Raw genomic sequence first — 24,301 nt, forward strand, 5'->3', positions numbered from 1 at the left:
TAACATTTATGGAAGGAGTCTGCAGTGTCAGAGGTAAAGCTGTAATTTTATGCTTCAAGCTGTGGGTCTTTTTTTTTTTTTAAATCTGATTAACCACACGGGAGAGAGAGGAAAAAAAAAAGAGCAGCTAGAACGTGAGAGAACATGAACTTTCTTGTATTTTTGGTTATTCCACAAGGTTAAGCAAAATTAAAAACTGATACAGTTAGCTTGGCTTGCTTTAATGTTTTAAATATTAACATTAGAAGCATTCTGGTTCGAGCTCATTCGCTTGAAAACTGAAAGTGTTTTCACATACTCTGTTTTTAGTCCATTTGAAAGGAACGCTGGTGTGTCCTCATCCTCTGTGAGATTCTTTAGGCAGAACACACTCGGGTCCGAGAGAAGTGGTCTCGGTCCGCTTCCAAGTGAGCTGTAGTGACCGAGTGATTTGATTCTGAATCGACTCACTGCAGGAAGTGAATCAAACTTTCCGTGTGTTATGGGTTTCTAGAAATGAACTGCTAAACTTGAGCTAAAGCACTGAGCTGCAGTGCTGCAGAAACGCCACGTGTTCTGGAGATTCGGATGAACGAAAAGAGAAAATAAACACTGGATACAATGCTCAACAGGCCTAAAACTTATTATTTATATACATATTCAATAATTTATTGAGCACTGGCTCTTTTTTAACCTTTTGTTTAGAATTTTGTTTACCTTTTTCCATGAGTGGATTTCTAATCAATGAATGAATGAGTTTTAAGAGGACGTTTTCATACATATTTTCATCTGCCTGTATCTTTTCCTCTTTGAATCAAACAAATGAACCAAAAGAATCAATTTCATTTAGCAAACAGACTAACGCTGTTCTCCTGCTCCATAAATAAACAGACTATCCTGTATGCTGAATTGATCGTCATAATCTCGGGGTCTCGTTTTCGTCCTCTTTCAAGAGGAAACTAAATCTAAGCACCTTTCCTCTGGACATGGTCTCCTGGTCTTGCTGTCAGCCTGAGAATTTTTTTTCCACTTTTCTGCATTTATTTGACTTGTAAAGTCATGATTTTTTTCTTGCTGTCATGACTACGCTCCTCAGCGTCACAGCCCTATAATACCCAGAATGCATTACGCAACATACACCATACAGGTCATGCTTTCATTTGACATTAAAGCAACAATATATAAAAATCATCCTGTCTCAAAGGAGCTGACGCACATGAATCATTATTATGATAGGGAGATTAGAGACTTAGTCTTTGAATATAAATGCATTAATGGCCAAACAGATTTGAACATAAACCTCTACGTGTCTTTTGTAACTCATGACCGGTCTAGGGCCCAAAACCCGAAATTAATTTCAAAACCTACTCACTGCAGAACTTCAACTTATCAGGCCTCATTCTTCAATAGGATTGTTAAACCATGGAACTATGTATGTAAATATTTTTTCCCAGATAAATTCCGTAGCCTCCCTGTTTTCAAATCATCCCTGTTAGAGCTGTACTTTGAATTACTGACCTCCACCTATAATACGGACTTTTCATGTACTTGGTCTGTGTACCGTGACTGTGGTTGCCACAGATCAATTTAGTCTAATTTTAATTGTATGATTTTTCTCTTTTATACCTTTGGGGAAACGCCTTGCATGGGTCGCCCGTTTGCGTTCTCCCCTTTGGGCTGACTTACTTTATTATGTTTATTTTTTTTATGTTCATTTCTTTTTTTTTATGTTTATTTTGTAACAGTCCAATAAAGTTGGTAAAATTAAAAAAAAAAAAAAAATCAATTACTCTATTCTGACGATCGTCCAGTGATTATTTTGTGTACAGTTTGGCGTTTTTCTCTGTCTACTACGTTGTTCTTCATAATATGAAGAATTTTGTTAATGAGTGTTAAACGCCAGCGGGTTGATTATTGAAAATATTTTGGAACACAGTATGGAGAGAACAACATGACTCATGATTAAAGTTAACAAGTATAATTATATGAAATGCCGTGTGTGTGTTTGTGTGTGTCTCTCCACACTCACACAGTGAGAGGTTGCTTCCACTTGAGGCTGTGTATGTTGCTGCATTTCTCCGTCTTCTTGGATTGGCCGTCTACAACCACCTCCACGTACAGACTAGAACCAAACCAGTTCTTCTTGCTCTCCTTCAGCTTGGCTGACGTCACTGCAGAAACGAAAGACGGGAAGATTATCAGGAAATCCAGTACGAAAGGATCAGCTTTTACTTTCAGTATCAAGTGTCTCACAGATGAACATTTAAAGAGGTGTGGGAAGCAGAGTGCATAACTGAGCCGATCAGCATTTTTTTTTTCAAAGAAGACATTTCAGCACAGCTTGCAAAGTTAAAAAAAGGTTTTCAGAAAAATGCTGAGGAATACTGCACGCAGCTTATAAGGCGAGCGATAAAAACAAACATGAAGGCCGCTCATCTTGTTCACTGAGAGAATCCAAGAAAATTTACAGCTTACCTTCTCGAGTGGTAATTCAAACATTACCACTCCTGCAAGCTACATTTCTTCTCAACCAACTTCTTTCATGAATATTCTATAACATTACATGCAACTACAAATAGATTAAAAAAAGCATGTCATCATTAAATAACTGCTGTGGTATAAGAGGAATAAAGCGTTTTGTCAGAGGAAAACTAGAAAAGCACTCGGAGAGCGCAGACCTCTGCCAAGAATCCTTTAAAAAATTCCGGGATCCAGACGGTGATCCGGATCACCGCCAAAATTTAATGGATTGTTACTTGTGCCCAGGTCACACCTCTGGAAAAAATTTCAGAGCAATCCGTTCATAACTTTTTCCATAATGTTGCTAACAGACAAACCAACCAACCAACAAACAAACAAACGCTACCAAAAACATAACCTCCTTGGCGGAGGTAGTAATGTGAGAGAGAGAGAAGAGCAAGCATGAGGGGGGGAGGAGAGCGCGAGCATGAGGGGGGGAGGAGAGCGCGAGCATGAGGGGGGGAGGAGAGCGCGAGCATGAGGGGGGGAGGAGAGCGCGAGCATGAGGGGGGGAGGAGAGCGCGAGCATGAGGGGGGGAGGAGAGCGCGAGCATGGGGGGGGGAGAGCGCGAGCATGAGGGGGGGAGGAGAGCGCGAGCATGAGGGGGGGAGGAGAGCGCGAGCATGAGGGGGGGAGGAGAGCGCGAGCATGAGGGGGGGAGGAGAGCGCGAGCATGAGGGGGGGAGGAGAGCGCGAGCATGAGGGGGGAGGAGAGCGCGAGCATGAGGGGGGAGGAGAGCGAGCATGAGGGGGGAGGAGAGCGAGCATGAGGGGGGAGGAGAGAGCGAGCATGAGGGGGGAGGAGAGAGCGAGCATGAGGGGGGAGGAGAGAGCGAGCATGAGGGGGGAGGAGAGAGCGAGCATGAGGGGGGAGGAGAGAGCGAGCATGAGGGAGAAGGAGAAGAGAGCGAGCATGAGAGAGAGAAGAAGAGAGCGAGCATGAGAGAGAGAAGAAGAGAGCGAGCATGAGAGAGAGAAGAAGAGAGCGAGCATGAGAGAGAGAAGAAGAGAGCGAGCATGAGAGAGAGAAGAAGAGAGCGAGCATGAGAGAGAGAAGGAGAAGAGAGCGAGCATGAGAGAGAGAAGGAGAAGAGAGCGAGCATGAGAGAGAGAAGGAGAAGAGAGCGAGCATGAGAGAGACAGACAGAGAGGGGAGAAAGAGGATAGAAAGACAGAGAGAGAGGATAGACAGACAGACAGACAGACAGACAGACAGACAGACAGACAGACAGACAGACAGAGAGGATAGAAAGACAGAGAGAGAGAGAAGGACAGAGAGAGGTACCAGTGATCTGCAGCTGAGCCTTCATGGGGTGGCCATTTCCAGGGCCTGGTTTAGGAACACTGGAGGCCATGGAACAACGCTGGGCCTGAGACCTGGACAAACACACACACACACACACACACACACACACACACACACACACACAGAGTGAGCCACTTCATGACATCACTTTATTCTCAGCAGGTGTTTTCGTGGCTCTGGTTACACGCTACACTATCCGGCTTTATATAGCTCGAATCAGGAACCTTTAGAGTTTCTCTAGTCACACATCTGCGTTTACTCACCACTCACTTTTATTTAGCAGAATTCACTCTGAAACAGAGCCATTAGAGAAGACGACAGGGAAACGTCCCATTATTTAACACACAATATCATCATAGGTGGAGATCACTGAAGCAGTATCTGTAACTCTGTCCTTATTCATCTTCATGATCTCTTATCTTGGACAAATTTTAGGTGACATCATGTGTCCTTCTGAAGGAAAAGAAAGGTGATTCCAGAATTTGGAAGTGCAAACAGCACAGACCAGTCAGTCAGTCACAGCTCAGGGTCTGCTAGGACGAGCCGGGAGCTACATTACAGTCACATTACATTACTTGCTTTTCACTCCATACATATTACTCTTTATTCCTTAGTCATTACTCTGGTTTATTCAACGCTCCTGCGTCAAACGCAGAACTGTTCTACACTTGCCAATTTTACTGTCCACCTGTTACAGAGAGCTGCTCCATACAACACGCTCAGTCCATCATTAACATTAACTCACTAACCGGGGAGCTCTCTGTCTGCCTCCGTCTCTCTCTGTCTGTCACACACACAGCTCATATAAACTTTAAAGGTTGGGATTAATAATTTATTGATGTTCATGTGGCTGCACTTTGTCATAAATAACGGAGGAATATATAAAGCAAAGTGCATAAAAATGAAGTAAATATGTAAAAATGAAATATGTATATATAGAAATACATTGAATATAGAAAAAAATAAGTTATAAAATTAATACATTGTTTTTATTACAAATAAATAAAACCTTACATTAATAGATATTTTAAAACAATTTATTAATGGAAGGTTTTATTTATTTGTTATAAAAACAACGTATTAATTTTGTAACTTGTTTGTTTCTATATTCAATATATTTTCATTAAAGAAAAATGAAAATATCAAATTGTAAATTAAACTGTCTCTTATTTTAATTTAACTCATTTTCAGATATTATTTAGCTCGGCAAAGAATTAACATGGCAAACATTTACAATCAGCTCTGAAATTATTGGTACCCTCAGAAAAATGACCTAAATATATGAAGATTAAAAAAAAAATCTTAACTACTAGTTTAATCTCAAACTGGAAATATGAGAGAAATATAACATTTAACTTAAATCTATTCATTATAAATAAAAAACAAAAACACACCTCAAAACCATGGGTCACAAATATTGGCACCTTAAATTCCTTTGAGGAAAAAAGCTGAAAAAAAAATGTAAGAGGCATAGTTCCCCATTTATATTATATTTTTTTGACCACTTTTACCAAGGGTGCCAATAATTCTGGAGATGAGCATACATGTGAGCTTGTCTTCATCATACCTAGTTTATTAAGTTGGTTATAAATGAACATGGTCATTAAAATGGAATTACTGTGTTCAATAATCAGATCTAGCTCTTGCAATGAAATAAACACACTTGAAGTGATCCATCCTGGAGTTTTACATGTAAACATTACAGATGGTTCAGATGTTTACTGAATCATAAATCTGCCAGGAAGATAAAGAACATCCTTGTTTTTCCATTGGAGAACTTCTGAGCATTTTACTGATCAACAACAACAAAATGAGCAATAACTCTACAGTCAAAATGGTTCCCATGGAGATTTTAATAATCTAGCACACTAACTAGCTGGTTGAAACTAGTAGTTGAAGCCAAGGTGATGCTGTGTATGTACACTGTCAATTTTTATGTATATATCCCTAACATATAAACATATAGCTAACTAACTAAGGATTCAAGTCTTTTTATATATATATATGTATGTGTGTGTGTGTACATACATTACACACACGTACATGTGTGTATGACATTGTATGCAGTGAATTCCTAACCTTCTCATCCACCATAAATATAATAAGAATAAACTACGAATTAACGAGCATGCTAACTAGGAGGCCAGAGTGTGTGTTAGTAGTAAATGAAGACACGGATACATGAAATTGATAAACTGATTCATGAAGTCCGTAAAACAGGAATCATGAGTTTTGTTTTTGTAACGTGACATTTTTTGAGTACATTTCTTTTTTAAAAATCACTTTCAATCAAGACACCATCTAAACTATTTACACTTGCTCTGTGAACATATCCATCACCTTGTGAGCTATTTAAAACAAAAACTGTAGGCTGCAGTGAGATGACAACACACTGATGCTTTAATTAGTACTTTCGGTATACTGAAACAATCCAATGTAAAAAGCTAAGATGAGAAACTAAACTGTTTATGAGTTTTGCTCAGTGACACACCAGTGTTTAACAAGTAGGGGATAAATCACTGCGTCATGCTGTTATAGGAAAGTAATCAACAACAGGGTGGTGTGTTAGGTTACTGTTGAGTTACTGTTACCAGTGTTTCCCACAGACCAGATAGCAATTTGTGGTGCTCCATTGTGCCGATGAGGGAATCGTGCACGGTGGTGTCGTGGCAGTCGGTGGAGTCGGTCATTGGGGTGTATGCAAAGTGTTTACAGCGGGCGGTGTTCAAACACACAGTATTTTTCTTCAGAGTCACCTGCTGGGACTATTTTAAAAGCTACAAGAAGCATTTGAGATTATTCAGTTCAATTTAAAATTCTTTTAAGTTCTTTAAGAGAAGACAGCTAAAACAATTTTTACCAGAACCCTGCCTGGTTTCATTCCTCGACCCAACTTTACATTACAGGGCAGGCCATTAGTTTGCTGGGCTTGATGTTGGTGGAAAACCTGTCTTAAATTTATGAAAATTATTCACCAAAATTGAAGTTTTTTACCTTAGTTTTTTGCCTTTTTGGTGGCAATCTTTCAATCATTCTTTAGTTGACATTCAAGGAATGAATTGCAAAAAACAAGCTGGAGATTTTTATTTTAAATATTGAACTCAACACTTACCTCAACCAATACTAAAATGAAATAAATAGTATAATGTAACAACAAAATAATAATATCATAATTAGATGTAAGAAACCACTTAAGGTAACACCAAGGCAACTAACAATAATGAAAAAGCATTACCCTAATTGGTGCAAAGCCTGCATGCCCTATCCGAACATTTAATTCTGCGTGGCTTCCTGAAAAAAAACTCCAGTGCCCTATCGTACGGGAAGTCATTGGGTTCGGGACCATTTATGGAGATTCGTAAGCAGGCTGCCAGGTGTTCCCCTTGGAGCCTATTCCTGAGGTCTGTTTTAATCTATGGATAAAAAAGTACATTTTCTTCATCATCAAAGCACTAAAAATTTCCATTACATCAAAAAAAAAAATATACAAAGGAATACTGAATTTCGATGTGCTTGCCCTATTCATAGCTGAGAAATCCCGCTCGCAATTCAGAAAAAAACTTTTCAATACTCATCTGGGTTAAAGCAGCAAACATTGAGAGTCAATGAAATTATAATAGTCAAATAAATACGAAGTTATTATTAGCCTATGGGCATCCTACAGTAGCCTCTCTCAACTACCGCATTGTTTCTTAAAATATTCAGATTTTATGCTTCAGATAGCATCAACAAGGCATCCCCGCGAGTATAACATCATTTTATTTAGGCTAGTGGGAAATCCTTATTTATTGTGAATGTCAAGCCATTATTAATAACTTGCATGAATGCTGAAGCGGGATAAACGGGATAATGCAATAAGGCCGGTTCCTCGCGTCAAGCTGCTACTGTATGCATCAAAATTGGTTTATAGCCTGACTCAGGGATGTCCGTTTCCTGTAAGCCAAGAAGGCTATGATAAAGCTCATCACGAGCACGACGTAGGCTACCTTTTAAAATAAGGGGTTGGAAGGCCAATCGGGAAGGCTGCGTTATTTTTAATTAGCCTAACAGGCCTACTTGCAGTCCGGTGTCACGGTCTGAATTTACCACCAGTCTGAATTTACCAGGTAAATTTAAACTGTAGCAGCCACGGTCTAACCTTACCACAGTATAAATTTACCAACTTGGTATAATTGGGCCTAGTCTGAATTTACCAGCCTAATATGAGATTTATGTTCATGTTCGAATTATTTACACTTTATCTTGATGAATATTGGTTTAAGTAAGACTCCTCATGATTATAATTATTTAGTTATTCTCTCAAATTTACCAACTTGGTATAATTAGACTGCTGTCATTGAGCCTAGTCAGAATTTACCAGCCCAATATGATAGGAGATTTATGATCATACTTGATCCACAAATAAATTATTTTCACTTTATCTTGATGAATATTGATTTGTTTGAGTGAGACTCATCATGATTATAATATAGTTATTCTGTCAAATTTACAAACCTGGTATAATTAGACTCCTGTCATTGGACCTAGTCAGAATTGAGTCATCTTTCTTTTGAAAATGGTGAATCGCTGGTCTCGTGTGTTTTGTTGATCTTCATTTTGTGACTGGGAAATGATTGTTTCCTCATCCATATTCAACAGCTTGTCTACTGATAATCAAATCTCACAATTGTAATCACAATTTGCGTTCTATTAGTCCACAAATGTGTTGAAATGCTCGGTACAAAATCGCAGCAAGAAATGGTAAATTTAGACTTCCCGGAAGTTGACCGGGGGGGGGAAAAAAAAAAAAAAAAAAAAAAAATCGGTCTGCGCATGGTAAATTTATACCAGCGCACGATCAGACCGTGACACCGGTCATATGCGCAATGGCAGGCCTGTGTACACGCCTCTCCATCTCTCTCTCTCTCTGTCTCCGGGTGCGCGCGCACGTGAACGAGAAGAAAGAGCACGATGAATGAACGGAACGATATGCAACGGAATTTTTTTTTTTCAAAATCGCGAGTCTGATTGTGTGGCGCTAGGAATCCATTGTGTGGCACTGCGCCACACAATGGTCTATGTATGGAAAACCCTGGTTACCTCCCCAAAGTTGACTTTCACCCCGAAACAACATATCCCAAAGTGTTTTATTTTATTCATAAAGTGTGCAATCATTGATATCGTGACACTTTCTGTACAGAGACATTCATTTAACATTTCTACGAGGAATCTCCACTATTGCAACATTATCACAACTTTATCAGAGTGTTTTCCAACATCTTCAAGATAGAGGAGTTTATGCTTCTTTGCGGTTTCTCAATAACTTGACAAGCTGCATTTTTGTTTTTCTTTTGGAGGGGAAGAAAACAGTTGGTGATGGAAAAGCTGTTTACACCTGCGATTAACATACAGTGGTGCTTGAAAGTTTGTGAACCCTTTAGAATTTTCTATATTTCTACATAAATATGACCTAAAACATCATCAGATTTTTACACAAATCCTAAAAGTAGATAAAGAGAACCCAGTTAAACAAATGAGATAAAAATATTACACTTGGTCATTAATAGATTGAGGAAAATGATCCAAAATTACGCATCTGTGAGTGGCAAAAGTATGTGAACCTTTGCTTTCAGTATCTGGTGTGACCCCCTTGTGCAGCAATAACTGCAACTAAACGTTTCCGGTAACTGTTGATCAGTCCTGCACACCGGCTTGGAGGAATTTTAGCCCATTCCTCCGTACAGAACAGCTTCAACTCTGGGATGTTGGTGGGTTTCCTCACATGAACTGCTCGCTTCAGGTCCTTCCACAACATTTCCATCGGATTAAGGTCAAGACTTTGACTTGGCCATTCCAAAACATTAACTTTATTCTTCTTTAACCATTCTTTGGTAGAATGACTTGTGTGCTTAGGATCGTTGTCTTGCTGCATGACCCACCTTCTCTTGAGATTCAGTTCATGGACAGATGTCCTGACATTTTCCTTTAGAATTCGCTGGTATAATTCAGAATTCATTGTTCCATCAATGATGGCAAGCCGTCCTGGCCCAGATGCAGCAAAACAGGCCCAAACCATGATACTACCACCACCATGTTTCACAGATGGGATAAGGTTCTTATGCTGGAATGCAGTGTTTTCCTTTCTCCAAACATAACGCTTCTCATTTAAACCAGAAAGTTCTATTTTGGTCTCATCTGTCCACAAAACATTTTTCCAATAGCCTTCTGGCTTGTCCACATGATCTTTAGCAAACTGCAGATGAGCAGCAATGTTCTTTTTGGAGAGCAGTGGCTTTCTCCTTGCAACCCTGCCATGTACACCATTGTTGTTCAGTGTTCTCCTGATGGTGGACTCATGAACATTAACCAATGTGAGAGAGGCCTTCAGTTGCTTAGAAGTTACCCTGGGGTCCTTTGTGACCTCGCCGACTATTACACGCCTTGCTCTTGGAGTGATCTTTGTTGGTCGACCACTCCTGGGGAGGGTAACAATGGGCTTGAATTACCTCCATTTGTACACAATCTGTCTGACTGTGGATTGGTGGAGTCCAAACTCTTTAGAGATGGTTTTGTAACCTTTTCCAGCCTGATGAGCATCAACAATGCTTTTTCTGAGGTCCTCACAAATCTCCTTTGTTCGCGCCATGATACACTTCCACAAACATGTGTTGTGAAGATCAGACTTTGATAGATCCCTGTTCTTTAAATAAAACAGGGTGCCCATTCACACCTGATTGTCATCCCACTGATTGGAAATACCTGACTATAATTTCACCTTCAAATTAACTGCGAGTCCTAGAGGTACTCACTTTTGCCACTCACGGATATTTAATATTGGATCATTTTCCACAATAAATAAATGACCAAGTATAATATTTTTGTCTCATTTGTTTAACTGGGTTCTCTTTATCTACTTTTAGGACTTGTGTGAAAATCTGATGTTGTTTCCGGTCATAGTTATGCAGAAATATAGAAAATTCTAAAGGGTTCACAAACTTTCAAGCACCACTGTAAGTCAGAACAGGAACTAACTTGCTCCTCAGATGTTACACAACGTTAAATGCAACTATAAACAAATATAACGTATCTTTCCTTAGTAAATAATAATAACTAACAGTTGGCAAATGTCTGTGGTAAAACAGGGCTAGAACGTGTGCTGTTATAAGAAAATAACCAACCCGGGGTGGAAACAGTAACTCCATTTCATCATCTTATTATTTTCCTCAAACAGCACGACACTGTGAACTAGAGTTGTACTGTATGTGTGTGAACTGCAAACATTTTGTTAGTCAACTTATAAAAGAAACATTAAGTACAAAAATTAGATGCTTTCCCTCTCCAGTTTTTAAGTTTTAAAATTCTAACTAAAAGTGAAACTTGTCAGTAATAATGCCATCCAACACGCCTCACTCATAGCCTTGTAAATGTCTTAATGTTTGGTGTCTAAACTGAATGCTTTATTTCAAAATTACCCGTTACATTTGTTAACTGTAAAAATTTTACTATGTTAAATAAATCTCCAGCTAGCAGATTTGATAAACAGTAAATAAACTACATCATAACAACTAACTCCGGAGAAGTGTTTCGCCTGAAACTGAAGGCACCTGCCTGGTAAGTAAATGTCAGTTGCGGAATCTCAAATACTTTCCCACTCCCAACACAAGCACACTACGTAGCGCACAAAATAACACCATCACTCGCCCTATGTAGTACACTACTCATTCAATTGGGACTCAACCAATATCGCTGACAGCGTGAGCTAATAATAAACAGCGTTGTTAGCTTAGCTAGCGACAACATTCATAAACATTTCGCAATATTTATTTATTTTAGTTTTAATAAACAGCCTACCTTAATAGATTTGCAGATCAAATTCAAAGCCCAAAACGTGTTTTTTTTTTTAATTCTCTGGCTCACTTCGAGAGATAAACTTCCGCCATGTTCCTGTTCCCGGTCGGTCTCGCATAACAGGAAGTAAGGCGGGGCGACTGATTATCGCCATCTAGTGGCGTGAATGAATCAGTAGGAGACAAACAAACAAAGACAGACAGACTGAGACTGTAACTGCAGTGAATATAAATCAGAATCAGGATAAAATGTGTTAAACACAGGAATGGTGAATATGTTATATGGCTATTTTAAATGATTTTATTTGTACTGACAGACAATAGCAGTCAAATTGACTGCTGCTTTAATTAGGGCCCGAGCACCGTTCAGTGCAAAGACCCTATTGTTTTTCGAAGGATTATTATTATTATTAGGGCCCGAGCACCGTTCAGTGCGAAGACCCTATTGTTTTTCGAAGGATTATTATTATTAGGGCCCGAGCACCGTTCAGTGCGAAGACCCTATTGTTTTTCGAAGGATTATTATTATTAGGGCCCGAGCACCGTTCGGTGCAAGATCCTATTGTTTTTCGAAGGATTATTATTATTAGGGCCCGAGCACCGTTCAGTGCGAAGACCCTATTGTTTTTCAAAGGATTATTATTATTATTAGGGCCAGAGCACCGTTCAGTGCGAAGACCCTATTGTTTTTCGAAGGATTATTATTATTATTAGGGCCCGAGCACCGTTCAGTGCGAAGACCCTATTGTTTTTCGAAGGATTATTATTATTAGGGCCCGAGCACCGTTCGGTGCAAGATCCTATTGTTTTTCGAAGGATTATTATTATTAGGGCCCGAGCACCGTTCAGTGCGAAGACCCTATTGTTTTTCAAAGGATTATTATTATTATTAGGGCCAGAGCACCGTTCAGTGCGAAGACCCTATTGTTTTTCGAAGGATTATTATTATTATTATTAGGGCCCAAGCACCGTTCGGTGCAAAGACCCTATTGTTTTTCGAAGGATTATTATTATTAGCGCCCGAGCACCATTCGGTGCAAGATCCAATTGTTTTTCGAAGGATTATTATTATTAGGGCCCGAGCACCGTTCAGTGCGAAGACCCTATTGTTTTTCGAAGGATTATTATTATTAGGGCCCGAGCACCGTTCAGTGCTAAGACCCTATTGTTTTTCGAAGGATTACTATTATTAGGGCCCGAGCACCGTTCAGTGCGAAGACCCTATTGTTTTTCAAAGGATTATTATTATTATTAGGGCCAGAGCACCGTTCAGTGCGAAGACCCTATTGTTTTTCGAAGGATTATTATTATTAGGGCCCGAGCACCGTTCGGTGCAAGATCCTATTGTTTTTCGAAGGATTATTATTATTAGGGCCCGAGCACCGTTCAGTGCGAAGACCCTATTGTTTTTCAAAGGATTATTATTATTATTAGGGCCAGAGCACCGTTCAGTGCGAAGACCCTATTGTTTTTCGAAGGATTATTATTATTATTATTAGGGCCCAAGCACCGTTCGGTGCAAAGACCCTATTGTTTTCCGAAGGATTATTATTATTAGCACCCGAGCACCATTCGGTGCAAGATCCAATTGTTTTTCGAAGGATTATTATTATTATTAGGGCCCGAGCACCGTTCAGTGCTAAGACCCTATTGTTTTTCGAAGGATTATTATTATTAGGGCCTGAGCACCGTTCGGTGCAAGATCCTATTGTTTTTCGAAGGATTATTATTATTAGGGCCCGAGCACCGTTCAGTGCGAAGACCCTATTGTTTTTCGAAGGATTATTATTATTATTAGGGCCAGAGCACCATTCAGTGCGAAGACCCTATTGTTTTTCAAAGGATTATTATTATTATTAGGGTCAGAGCACCGTTCAGTGCGAAGACCCTATTGTTTTTCGAAGGATTATTATTAGGGCCCAAGCACCGTTCGGTGCAAAAACCCTATTGTTTTTTGAAGGATTATTATTATTAGCGCCCGAGCACCATTCGGTGCAAGACCCTATTGTTTTTCGAAGGATTATTATTATTAGCGCCCGAGCACCATTCGGTGCAAGATCCAATTGTTTTTCGAAGGATTATTATTATTAGGGCCCGAGCACCGTTCAGTGCGAAGACCCTATTGTTTTTCGAAGGATTATTATTATTAGGGCCCGAGCACCGTTCGGTGCAAGATCCTATTGTTTTTCGAAGGATTATTATTATTAGGGCCAGAGCACCGTTCAGTGCGAAGACCCTATTGTTTTTCAAAGGATTATTATTATTATTAGGGCCAGAGCACCGTTCAGTGCGAAGACCCTATTGTTTTTCGAAGGATTATTATTATTATTATTAGGGCCCAAGCACCGTTCGGTGCAAAGACCCTATTGTTTTTCGAAGGATTATTATTATTAGCACCCGAGCACCATTCGGTGCAAGATCCAATTGTTTTTCGAAGGATTATTATTATTAGGGCCCGAGCACCGTTCAGTGCTAAGACCCTATTGTTTTTCGAAGGATTATTATTATTAGGGCCCGAGCACCGTTCGGTGCAAGATCCTATTGTTTTTCGAAGGATTATTATTATTAGGGCCCGAGCACCGTTCAGTGCGAAGATCCTATTGTTTTTCGAAGGATTATTATTATTATTATTAGGGCCCGAGCACCGTTCAGTGCGAAGACCCTATTGTTTTTCAAAGGATTATTATTATTATTAGGGCCAGAGCACCGTTCAGTGCGAAGACCCTATTGTTTTTCGAAGGATTATTATCATTAGCGCCCGAGCACCATTCGGTGCAAGATCCAATTGTTTTTCGAAGGATTATTATTATTAGGGCCCGAGCACCGTTTGGTGCGAAGACCCTATTGTTTTTCGAAGGATTATTATTATTAGGGACAGAGCACCGTTTGGTGCGAAGACCCTATTGTTTTTCGAAGGATTATTATTATTAGGGCCCGAGCACCGTTTGGTGCGAAGACCCTATTGTTTTTCGAGGGATTATTATTATTATTAGGGCCCGAGCACCGTTCAGTGCTAAGACCCTATTGTTTTTCGAAGGATTATTATTATTATTAGGGCCAGAGCACCGTTCAGTGCGAAGACCCTATTGTTTTTCGAAGGATTATTATTGTTATTAGGGCCCAAGCACCGTTCGGTGCAAAGACCCTATTGTTTTTCGAAGGATTATTATTATTAGCACCCGAGCACCATTCGGTGCAAGATCCAATTGTTTTTCGAAGGATTATTATTATTATTAGGGCCCGAGCACCGTTCAGTGTGAAGACCCTATTGTTTTTCAAAGGATTATTATTATTATTAGGGCCAGAGCACCGTTCAGTGCGAAGACCCTATTGTTTTTCGAAGGATTATTATTAGGGCCCGAGCACCGTTCGGTGCAAGATCCTATTGTTTTTCGAAGGATTATTATTATTAGGGCCCGAGCACCGTTCAGTGCGAAGACCCCATTGTTTTTCGAAGGATTATTATTATTATTAGGGCCCAAGCACCGTTCGGTGCAAAGACCCTATTGTTTTTCGAAGGATTATTATTATTAGCGCCCGAGCACCATTCGGTGCAAGATCCAATTGTTTTTCGAAGGATTATTATTATTAGGGCCCGAGCACCGTTCAGTGCGAAGACCCTATTGTTTTTCGAAGGATTATTATTATTAGGGCCCGAGCACCGTTCGGTGCAAGATCCTATTGTTTTTCGAAGGATTATTATTATTAGGGCCAGAGCACCGTTCAGTGCGAAGACCCTATTGTTTTTCAAAGGATTATTATTATTATTAGGGCCAGAGCACCGTTCAGTGCGAAGACCCTATTGTTTTTCGAAGGATTATTATTATTATTATTAGGGCCCAAGCACCGTTCGGTGCAAAGACCCTATTGTTTTTCGAAGGATTATTATTATTAGCACCCGAGCACCATTCGGTGCAAGATCCAATTGTTTTTCGAAGGATTATTATTATTAGGGCCCGAGCACCGTTCAGTGCTAAGACCCTATTGTTTTTCGAAGGATTATTATTATTAGGGCCCGAGCACCGTTCGGTGCAAGATCCTATTGTTTTTCGAAGGATTATTATTATTAGGGCCCGAGCACCGTTCAGTGCGAAGATCCTATTGTTTTTCGAAGGATTATTATTATTATTAGGGCCCGAGCACCGTTCAGTGCGAAGACCCTATTGTTTTTCAAAGGATTATTATTATTATTAGGGCCAGAGCACCGTTCAGTGCGAAGACCCTATTGTTTTTCGAAGGATTATTATCATTAGCGCCCGAGCACCATTCGGTGCAAGATCCAATTGTTTTTCGAAGGATTATTATTATTAGGGCCCGAGCACCGTTTGGTGCGAAGACCCTATTGTTTTTCGAAGGATTATTATTATTAGGGACAGAGCACCGTTTGGTGCGAAGACCCTATTGTTTTTCGAAGGATTATTATTATTAGGGCCCGAGCACCGTTTGGTGCGAAGACCCTATTGTTTTTCGAGGGATTATTATTATTATTAGGGCCCGAGCACCGTTCAGTGCTAAGACCCTATTGTTTTTCGAAGGATTATTATTATTATTAGGGCCAGAGCACCGTTCAGTGCGAAGACCCTATTGTTTTTCGAAGGATTATTATTGTTATTAGGGCCCAAGCACCGTTCGGTGCAAAGACCCTATTGTTTTTCGAAGGATTATTATTATTAGCACCCGAGCACCATTCGGTGCAAGATCCAATTGTTTTTCGAAGGATTATTATTATTATTAGGGCCCGAGCACCGTTCAGTGTGAAGACCCTATTGTTTTTCAAAGGATTATTATTATTATTAGGGCCAGAGCACCGTTCAGTGCGAAGACCCTATTGTTTTTCGAAGGATTATTATTAGGGCCCGAGCACCGTTCGGTGCAAGATCCTATTGTTTTTCGAAGGATTATTATTATTAGGGCCCGAGCACCGTTCAGTGCGAAGACCCCATTGTTTTTCGAAGGATTATTATTATTATTAGGGCCCAAGCACCGTTCGGTGCAAAGACCCTATTGTTTTTCGAAGGATTATTATTATTAGCGCCCGAGCACCATTCGGTGCAAGATCCAATTGTTTTTCGAAGGATTATTATTATTAGGGCCCGAGCACCGTTCAGTGCGAAGACCCTATTGTTTTTCGAAGGATTATTATTATTAGGGCCCGAGCACCGTTCGGTGCAAGATCCTATTGTTTTTCGAAGGATTATTATTATTAGGGCCAGAGCACCGTTCAGTGCGAAGACCCTATTGTTTTTCAAAGGATTATTATTATTATTAGGGCCAGAGCACCGTTCAGTGCGAAGACCCTATTGTTTTTCGAAGGATTATTATTATTATTAGGGCCCAAGCACCGTTCGGTGCAAAGACCCTATTGTTTTTCGAAGGATTATTATTATTAGGGCCCGAGCACCGTTCAGTGCGAAGACCCTATTGTTTTTCGAAGGATTATTATTATTAGGGCCCGAGCACCGTTCAGTGCGAAGACCCTATTGTTTTTCAAAGGATTATTATTATTATTAGGGCCAGAGCACCGTTCAGTGCGAAGACCCTATTGTTTTTCGAAGGATTATTATTATTATTAGGGCCCAAGCACCGTTCAGTGCGAAGACCCTATTGTTTTTCGAAGGATTATTATTATTATTATTAGGGCCCAAGCACCGTTCAGTGCGAAGACCCTATTGTTTTTCGAAGGATTATTATTATTATTAGGGCCCAAGCACCGTTCAGTGCGAAGACCCTATTGTTTCTCGAAGGATTATTATTATTATTAGGGCCCGAGCACCGTTCAGTGCGAAGACCCTATTGTTTTTTGTAGGATTATTATTATTATTAGGGCCCAAGCACCGTTCGGTGTGAAGACCCTATTGTTTTTCGAAGGATTATTATTATTAGTGCCCGAGCACCATTCGGTGCAAGATCCAATTGTTTTTCGAAGGATTATTATTATTAGGGCCCGAGCACCGTTCGGTGCTAAGACCCTATTGTTTTTCGAAGGATTATTATTATTATTATTAGGGCCCAAGCACCGTTCAGTGCGAAGACCCTATTGTTTTTCGAAGGATTATTATTATTATTAGGGCCCAAGCACCGTTCAGTGCGAAGACCCTATTGTTTTTTGAAGGATTATTATTATTATTAGGGCCCAAGCACCGTTCGGTGTGAAGACCCTATTGTTTTTCGAAGGATTATTATTATTAGTGCCCGAGCACCATTCGGTGCAAGATCCAATTGTTTTTCGAAGGATTATTATTATTAGGGCCCGAGCACCGTTCGGTGCTAAGACCCTATTGTTTTTCGAAGGATTATTATTATTATTATTAGGGCCCAAGCACCGTTCAGTGCGAAGACCCTATTGTTTTTCGAAGGATTATTATTATTATTAGGGCCCAAGCACCGTTCAGTGCGAAGACCCTATTGTTTTTTGAAGGATTATTATTATTATTAGGGCCCAAGCACCGTTCGGTGTGAAGACCCTATTGTTTTTCGAAGGATTATTATTATTAGTGCCCGAGCACCATTCGGTGCAAGATCCAATTGTTTTTCGAAGGATTATTATTATTAGGGCCCGAGCACCGTTCGGTGCTAAGACCCTATTGTTTTTCGAGGGATTATTATTATTAGGGCCCGAGCACCATTCGGTGCGAAGACCCTATTGTTTTTCGAAGGATTATTATTATAAGGGCCCGAGCACCGTTAGGTGCGAAGACCCTATTGTTTTTCGAAGGAAAACAATAGGGTCGAGCACCATTCGGTACGAGACCCTATTGTTTTTCGAAGGATTATTATTATTATTATTATTCTGCCATGTTTGGCCTCATTTGAGGCATTTCCCATGCATGAAAACTCATGAAATTTGATACATACATCAGTCATTGTCACCGCTACTCAGCCACAGACTTTTGGCCCCAGGCATGGCCCAGGGACTTCATAGCACCCCTTTTTCCATTTCCCATTGAAATGAATGGGTAGAACTTTGGAATGATGTCATCATAAGGCCATTTGGAATGAAATTACACATGGTCATTTTTAACGTACTCCTCCTAGACGGTTCATCAGATTCATGTCAAACTTGGAAAACATGATGCCAAGATATTGCTGAAGTTGAATTGCTAAGGGATTTTTGATATGTTGTAATATGTTGAAATATTATAACATATAATATGCCAAGATATTGCTGAATGTTGAACTTGATATCTTGTAATATGATTCTGATACTCTTTAGCCGTTATGGGCCTGTCTGGTATAGCGCCACCAACTGGCCAAGGAAAGAATAGGGTTTTGAATATGTGACACATGATGAATTTTAACATGCTCCTCCTAGATGGTTCATGAGATTCATGTGAAATTTGTTATACGTGATGCCAAGATGTCGCTGATATTAAATTGTGAAGGGATTTTTGATATCTTGTAATATGTTGAAATGGCCTTATGATTTCAATATCTTGCCACATAAACAGGAAACGTGTCAGAAAGCCACAGTGCATTGATTGTATGGTCGGACACTTCTTACTTCAATAGATATTATGATTATTATGATAACCTGACGCCCAGTGGGCCTGCCTGTTATAGCGCCACCACCTGGCCAAGCAGGAAATGTGCCAGAAATTGGCAATGCCTTAACTGACTGATCTGACACTTTACAAAATATTGTGTATTATGATTGTGATGATATTCACATGTGTAATTCAGATGCCTAGCACAGCGCCACCATCTGGCCAAGCAGGAAATGGGGAAAAATGTTCAATTCATTGATGGATTGATCTGAAACTTTACAAAATATTGGATATCATGAGTCTGATGATATAACAATCAATTCTGTGTACACTCATACACACACTCACAGTCATATGCATATTTATGCATACACACATACACTCTCACAAGTATGCACTCACATGCACACCCAACATCTATGAGCACACTCTCTCTCTTTCACACACACACTTTCTCTCTCTCTCTCCCTCTGACAAACAGACACGCACACGCACACACAATAATAGAGCTCCAGCGGAGCACCATACCTAAGAAAAAATGGTAAACCCATCGAGTCGATTTTTTGTGGTTTGTACCACCAGTCATACACACCACCTAGTGGTCAGTGTTAGTAATTACCAGTCATACACACCGCCTAGTGGCCAGTGTTAGTAATTACCAGTCATACACACCGCCTAGTGGCCAGTGTTAGTAATTACCAGTCATACACACCGCCTAGTGGCCAGTGTTAGTAATTACCAGTCATACACACCGCCTAGTGGCCAGTGTTAGTAATTACCAGTCATACACACCGCCTAGTGGTCAGTGTTAGTAATTACCAGTCATACACACCGCCTAGTGGCCAGTGTTAGTAATTACCAGTCATACACACCGCCTAGTGGCCAGTGTTAGTAATTACCAGTCATACACACCGCCTAGTGGCCAGTGCTAGCCAGTAAAGAAATAAAACAAAAGAGAATGGCTAGGATATAAGAAAATTCTACAACCCAGAAACAGATGGGAGCTTCGCTTTTAGGCAGTGCCTAAATTTATATATTAGTGACCTGCCATCATTGTGCATTTTGTTGCAGACATATGAAAACTCTGCATGTACACACACACACACACACACTGCAGACACAGGAAAGCTAAGATGACTTAAGATTACAGCGTGAGATAGAAATAAGGAGGAGACACGTATAGTTTTGTACATATATAAATGTACGTTTTCACACCACAGAACACACACACACACACACACACACACACACACACACACACACACACACACACACACACACACACACACTCTTTGTCTGTCTATCTCTCATCTGTCAAGCAGTCATGGCATTTGCAACATGCACATCACCTTTGAATATTTGATGAATATATGACATGTGACTGTTTCGATGGGTGGTGGGATGTCCTGGGTTGCGGAACCACACGTGCGAGGGCCCGTCAAGGCTGCTAGCGGCTTTAATTCATCTTGTTTTCTTGTTGTTAAATATTACATAAATAAATGTAAATTCAGTAATATGATAACCTTTTCCCCTTAAAAAATCAAATATTACAAAAACTGTATTGTTTCTTCAAATAACCCAAAGCTAAGAAAACATTGCTACTGTTAAAATCTCACCAGCTTTGTACTAAATGAATCTCTTTCCTGTCTCTCTAATGATCTGGCAAGATTGTACAACACTGATGAGTATAGGTGTATACAGTGGTGCTTGAAAGTTTGTGAACCCTTTAGAATTTTCTATATTTCTGCATAAATATGACCTAAAACATCATCAGATTTTCACACAAGTCCTAAAAGTAGATAAAGAGAACCCAGTTAAAAAAATGAGACAAAAATATTATACTTGGTTATTTATTTATTGAGAAAAACGATCTAATATTACATATCTGTGAGTGGCAAAAGTATGTGAACCTTTGCTTTCAGTATCTGGTGTGACCCGCTTGTGCAGCAATAACTGCAACTAAACGTTTGCGGTAACTGTTGATCAGTCCTGCACACCGGCTTGGAGGAATTTTAGCCCATTCCTCCATACAGAACAGCTTCAACTCTGGGATGTTGGTGGGTTTCCTCACATGAACTTCTCGCTTCAGGTCCTTCCGCAACATTTCGATTGGATTAAGGTCAGGACTCTGACTTGCCCATTCCAAAACATTAACTTTATTCTTCTTTAACCATTCTTTGGTAGAACGACTTGTGTGCTTAGGCTCGTTGTCTTGCTGCATGACCCACCTTCTCTTGTGATTCGATCCATGGACAAATGTCCTGACATTTTCCTTTAGAATTTGCTGGTATAATTCAGAATTCATTGTTCCATCAATGATGGCAAGCTGTCCTGGCCCATATGCAGCAAAACAGGCCCAAACCATGATACTACCACCACCATGTTTCACAGATGGGATAAGGTTCTTATGCTGGAATGCAGTGTTTTCCTTTCTCCAAACATAATGCTTCTCATTGAAACCAAAAAGTTCTATTTTGGTTTCATCCGTCCACAAAACATTTTTCCAATAGCCTTCTGGCTTGTCCACATGATCTTTAGCAAACTGCAGATGAGCAGCAATGTTCTTTTTGGAGAGCAGTGGCTTTCTCCTTTCAACCCTGCCATGCATACCATTGTTGTTCAATGTTCTCTTGATGGTGGACTCATGAACATTAACAGTAGCCCATGTGAAAGAGGCCTTCAGTTGCTTAGAAGCAGGGGCGTATCAAGCTTTCCAAAAGTGGGGATGTTCTGGAATGGGGAAGCCATATCATTAGAAATCGGTTTATGGCTATATACACGCCCGGCGTGTACACTGTGATGTACTGTCAGTGACCGATATGGAACTTTTTCATACCCATGGTCCATGGATGCAAATGAAAGGGAGGACAGCAGAAAGCCTATAAAACCAGTTGACTCCAGCCAAGTTCTGCATTTCATGCAGAGATCTATCATGTTGGGTTTTGGTGTTGTTACTGCCAGGGCTATGTAATTATTCAGTAAGTGAAGGCAAAAAGTATTGAGTGATAATTCTAGGTAACAGGATACTGTTCTATAACAGAGATGTCAGTATAGAGTGCTTCGAGGTCAGCGCGAACCCAGCGGCGGCCATATTGGAAGTCAAAGGTCGCTGTGTCAGTGCATTGTTGTTGTTCAGCGAAGCAAAAAGGGGTGACAATGTCGAATACGTGTGTCATTGTTGGCTGTAGTAGCCGGGGGGAAAAGGGTGGCAAAAGCTTCCACAGACTCCCTAAAGTCGTGACTAACCAGGGAATTGCAGCACAGGAGAAAAGCGAGCGGAGGAGACGACAGTGGCTGGCTGCCATTAACCGATCAAATTTAGGACAACTTGACTGTATCCAGATTTGTTCTGATCACTTTGTGACAGGTAGGTTAAATTGTCTTGAATTTCATAGTTACTAAAATAAATGTGATACAAACTATTATCTTTTCTATGTACTTTCAGCAATGATTAATGGATATATTTGTCACATTAGGTAGCTTATGTCTACTGCAGTGCATTGTTGCATCAAATGGCATTTAAGATCTAGGCCTAGTAATGTTTATGTACACATGCTTTAGTTCACAAAATGGACTTGGGTGAAACACTAGATAGTTCACAAGATCGATGTATGTCACATGCGGCAACAAGCTGGGGTCAGCTTTCCATTCCTTCTCACTAACAGTGTATGGATCTACATTCCCAATGAAATGTACCTTCTCAGCATAACGCTCCCGTGCCTGCTTATCCAAACTTTCACAGTAGTGCTCCATCACTTCAGATGTCTAAATTCTTAAAAAATCCAAGCTTATAAGCCCTCTAACGCGGAAACGAATCGGTGAATGTGTACTCTATGATGTGTACTCTATGAGCGCTCTGGAGCGAGTGACTTCCAAGATGGCCGCGCAGACCGCAGTGTTACTATTTTTAGCATCATCTCGGAGCACTCTATTGCTGCCTACACTGGTATACACTGATATAAACAAAACCAAAAACTTCACATAGCCCAAGAAGTCATACACAGTGTATAGATCATACACCATCATGCATAACAGTTTGGACTGGGATCGCTTTGTGTGAGCAGGAGGCATGGCTAATCAGTTCATGTTGGAGAAGCGCAGCATCCTGGAAGGACCTCTTTAGTATAGCATTCAAATAAGACGGGGCAGTTCCTGCTTTTAATATCTTTAATTATTCAAACTCGTGTACAAAACTTGTTTGCATCATGCATTACATCAGGTTTAATGCATAAAATTTGAAAATGATGCAGTAGACTACACATACAACAAACACTTAATGGCCAAATAACATTACTGTACAACAATTATTGAACATTCATTCGATTTGAAATGCCTTTAAATCTCAATTGAAAAACTCTTCTAAAAAGTCATAAGCAGTTATAATGCATGAAAAGTAGACTTGGTACAAACACACACACTTGTAATAAAAAACTTGCCTCAACTGACTTTACAACTACAACTCCGATTCCAAAAAAGTTGGGACAAAGTACAAATTGTAAATAAAAACAATGATGTGGAAGTTTCAAAATTCCATGTTTTATTCAGAATAGAACATAGGTGACATAACAAATGTTTAAACTGAGAAAATGTATCATTTAAAGAGAAAAATTAGGTGATTTTAAATTTCATGACAACAACACATCTCAAAAAAGTTGGGACAAGGCCATGTTTACCACTGTGAGACATCCCCTTTTCTCTTTACAACAGTCTGTAAATGTCTGGGGACTGAGGAGACAAGTTGCTCAAGTTTAGGGATAGGAATGTTAACCCATTCTTGTCTAATGTAGGATTCGAGTTGCTCAACTGTCTTAGGTCTTTTTTGTCATACCTTCCATTTTATGATGCGCCAAATGTTTTCTATGGGTGAAAGATCTGGACTGCAGGCTGGCCAGTTCAGTACCTGGACCCTTCTTCTACGCAGCCATGATGCTGTAATTGATGCAGTATGTGGTTTGGCATTGTCACGTTGGAAAATGCAAGGTCTTCCCTGAAAGAGACGTCGTCTGGATGGGAGCATATGTTGCTCTAGAACCTGGATATACCTTTCAGCATTGATGGTATCTTTCCAGATGTGTAAGCTGCCCATGCCACATGCACTAATGCAACCCCATACCATCAGAGATGCAGGCTTCTGAACTGAGCGCTGATAACAACTCGGGTCGTCCTTCTTCTCTTTAGTCCGAAT

The 24,301-nt window shown here is 40.1% G+C and overlaps 1 protein-coding gene across 6 annotated transcripts in view; it reads right to left on the reverse strand.

The window, feature by feature from the left end:
* The window catches only part of itchb (itchy E3 ubiquitin protein ligase b), a 62,388-nt gene that overhangs the window by 32,307 nt on the left and 5,780 nt on the right, over nt 1-24,301 (reverse strand). For 4 of the 6 annotated variants that reach the window (XM_060937744.1, XM_060937746.1, XM_060937745.1 and 1 more), the window contains exons 2-3: nt 3,786-3,877; nt 2,009-2,150 (exon numbers count right to left, since the gene is read on the reverse strand). In XM_060937744.1, coding sequence (XP_060793727.1) covers nt 2,009-2,150; nt 3,786-3,877 — 234 coding nt within the window. Of the gene's footprint in view, nt 1-2,008; nt 2,151-3,785; nt 3,878-7,041; nt 7,226-11,636; nt 11,744-24,301 lie in introns of those variants that run through there. The other 2 variants (XM_060937748.1, XM_060937747.1) reach the window with 2 other exon arrangements.

This window comes from Neoarius graeffei, chromosome 13, assembly GCF_027579695.1.
Source record: "Neoarius graeffei isolate fNeoGra1 chromosome 13, fNeoGra1.pri, whole genome shotgun sequence".
In the NCBI taxonomy this organism is placed as follows: Eukaryota; Metazoa; Chordata; class Actinopteri; order Siluriformes; family Ariidae; genus Neoarius; species Neoarius graeffei.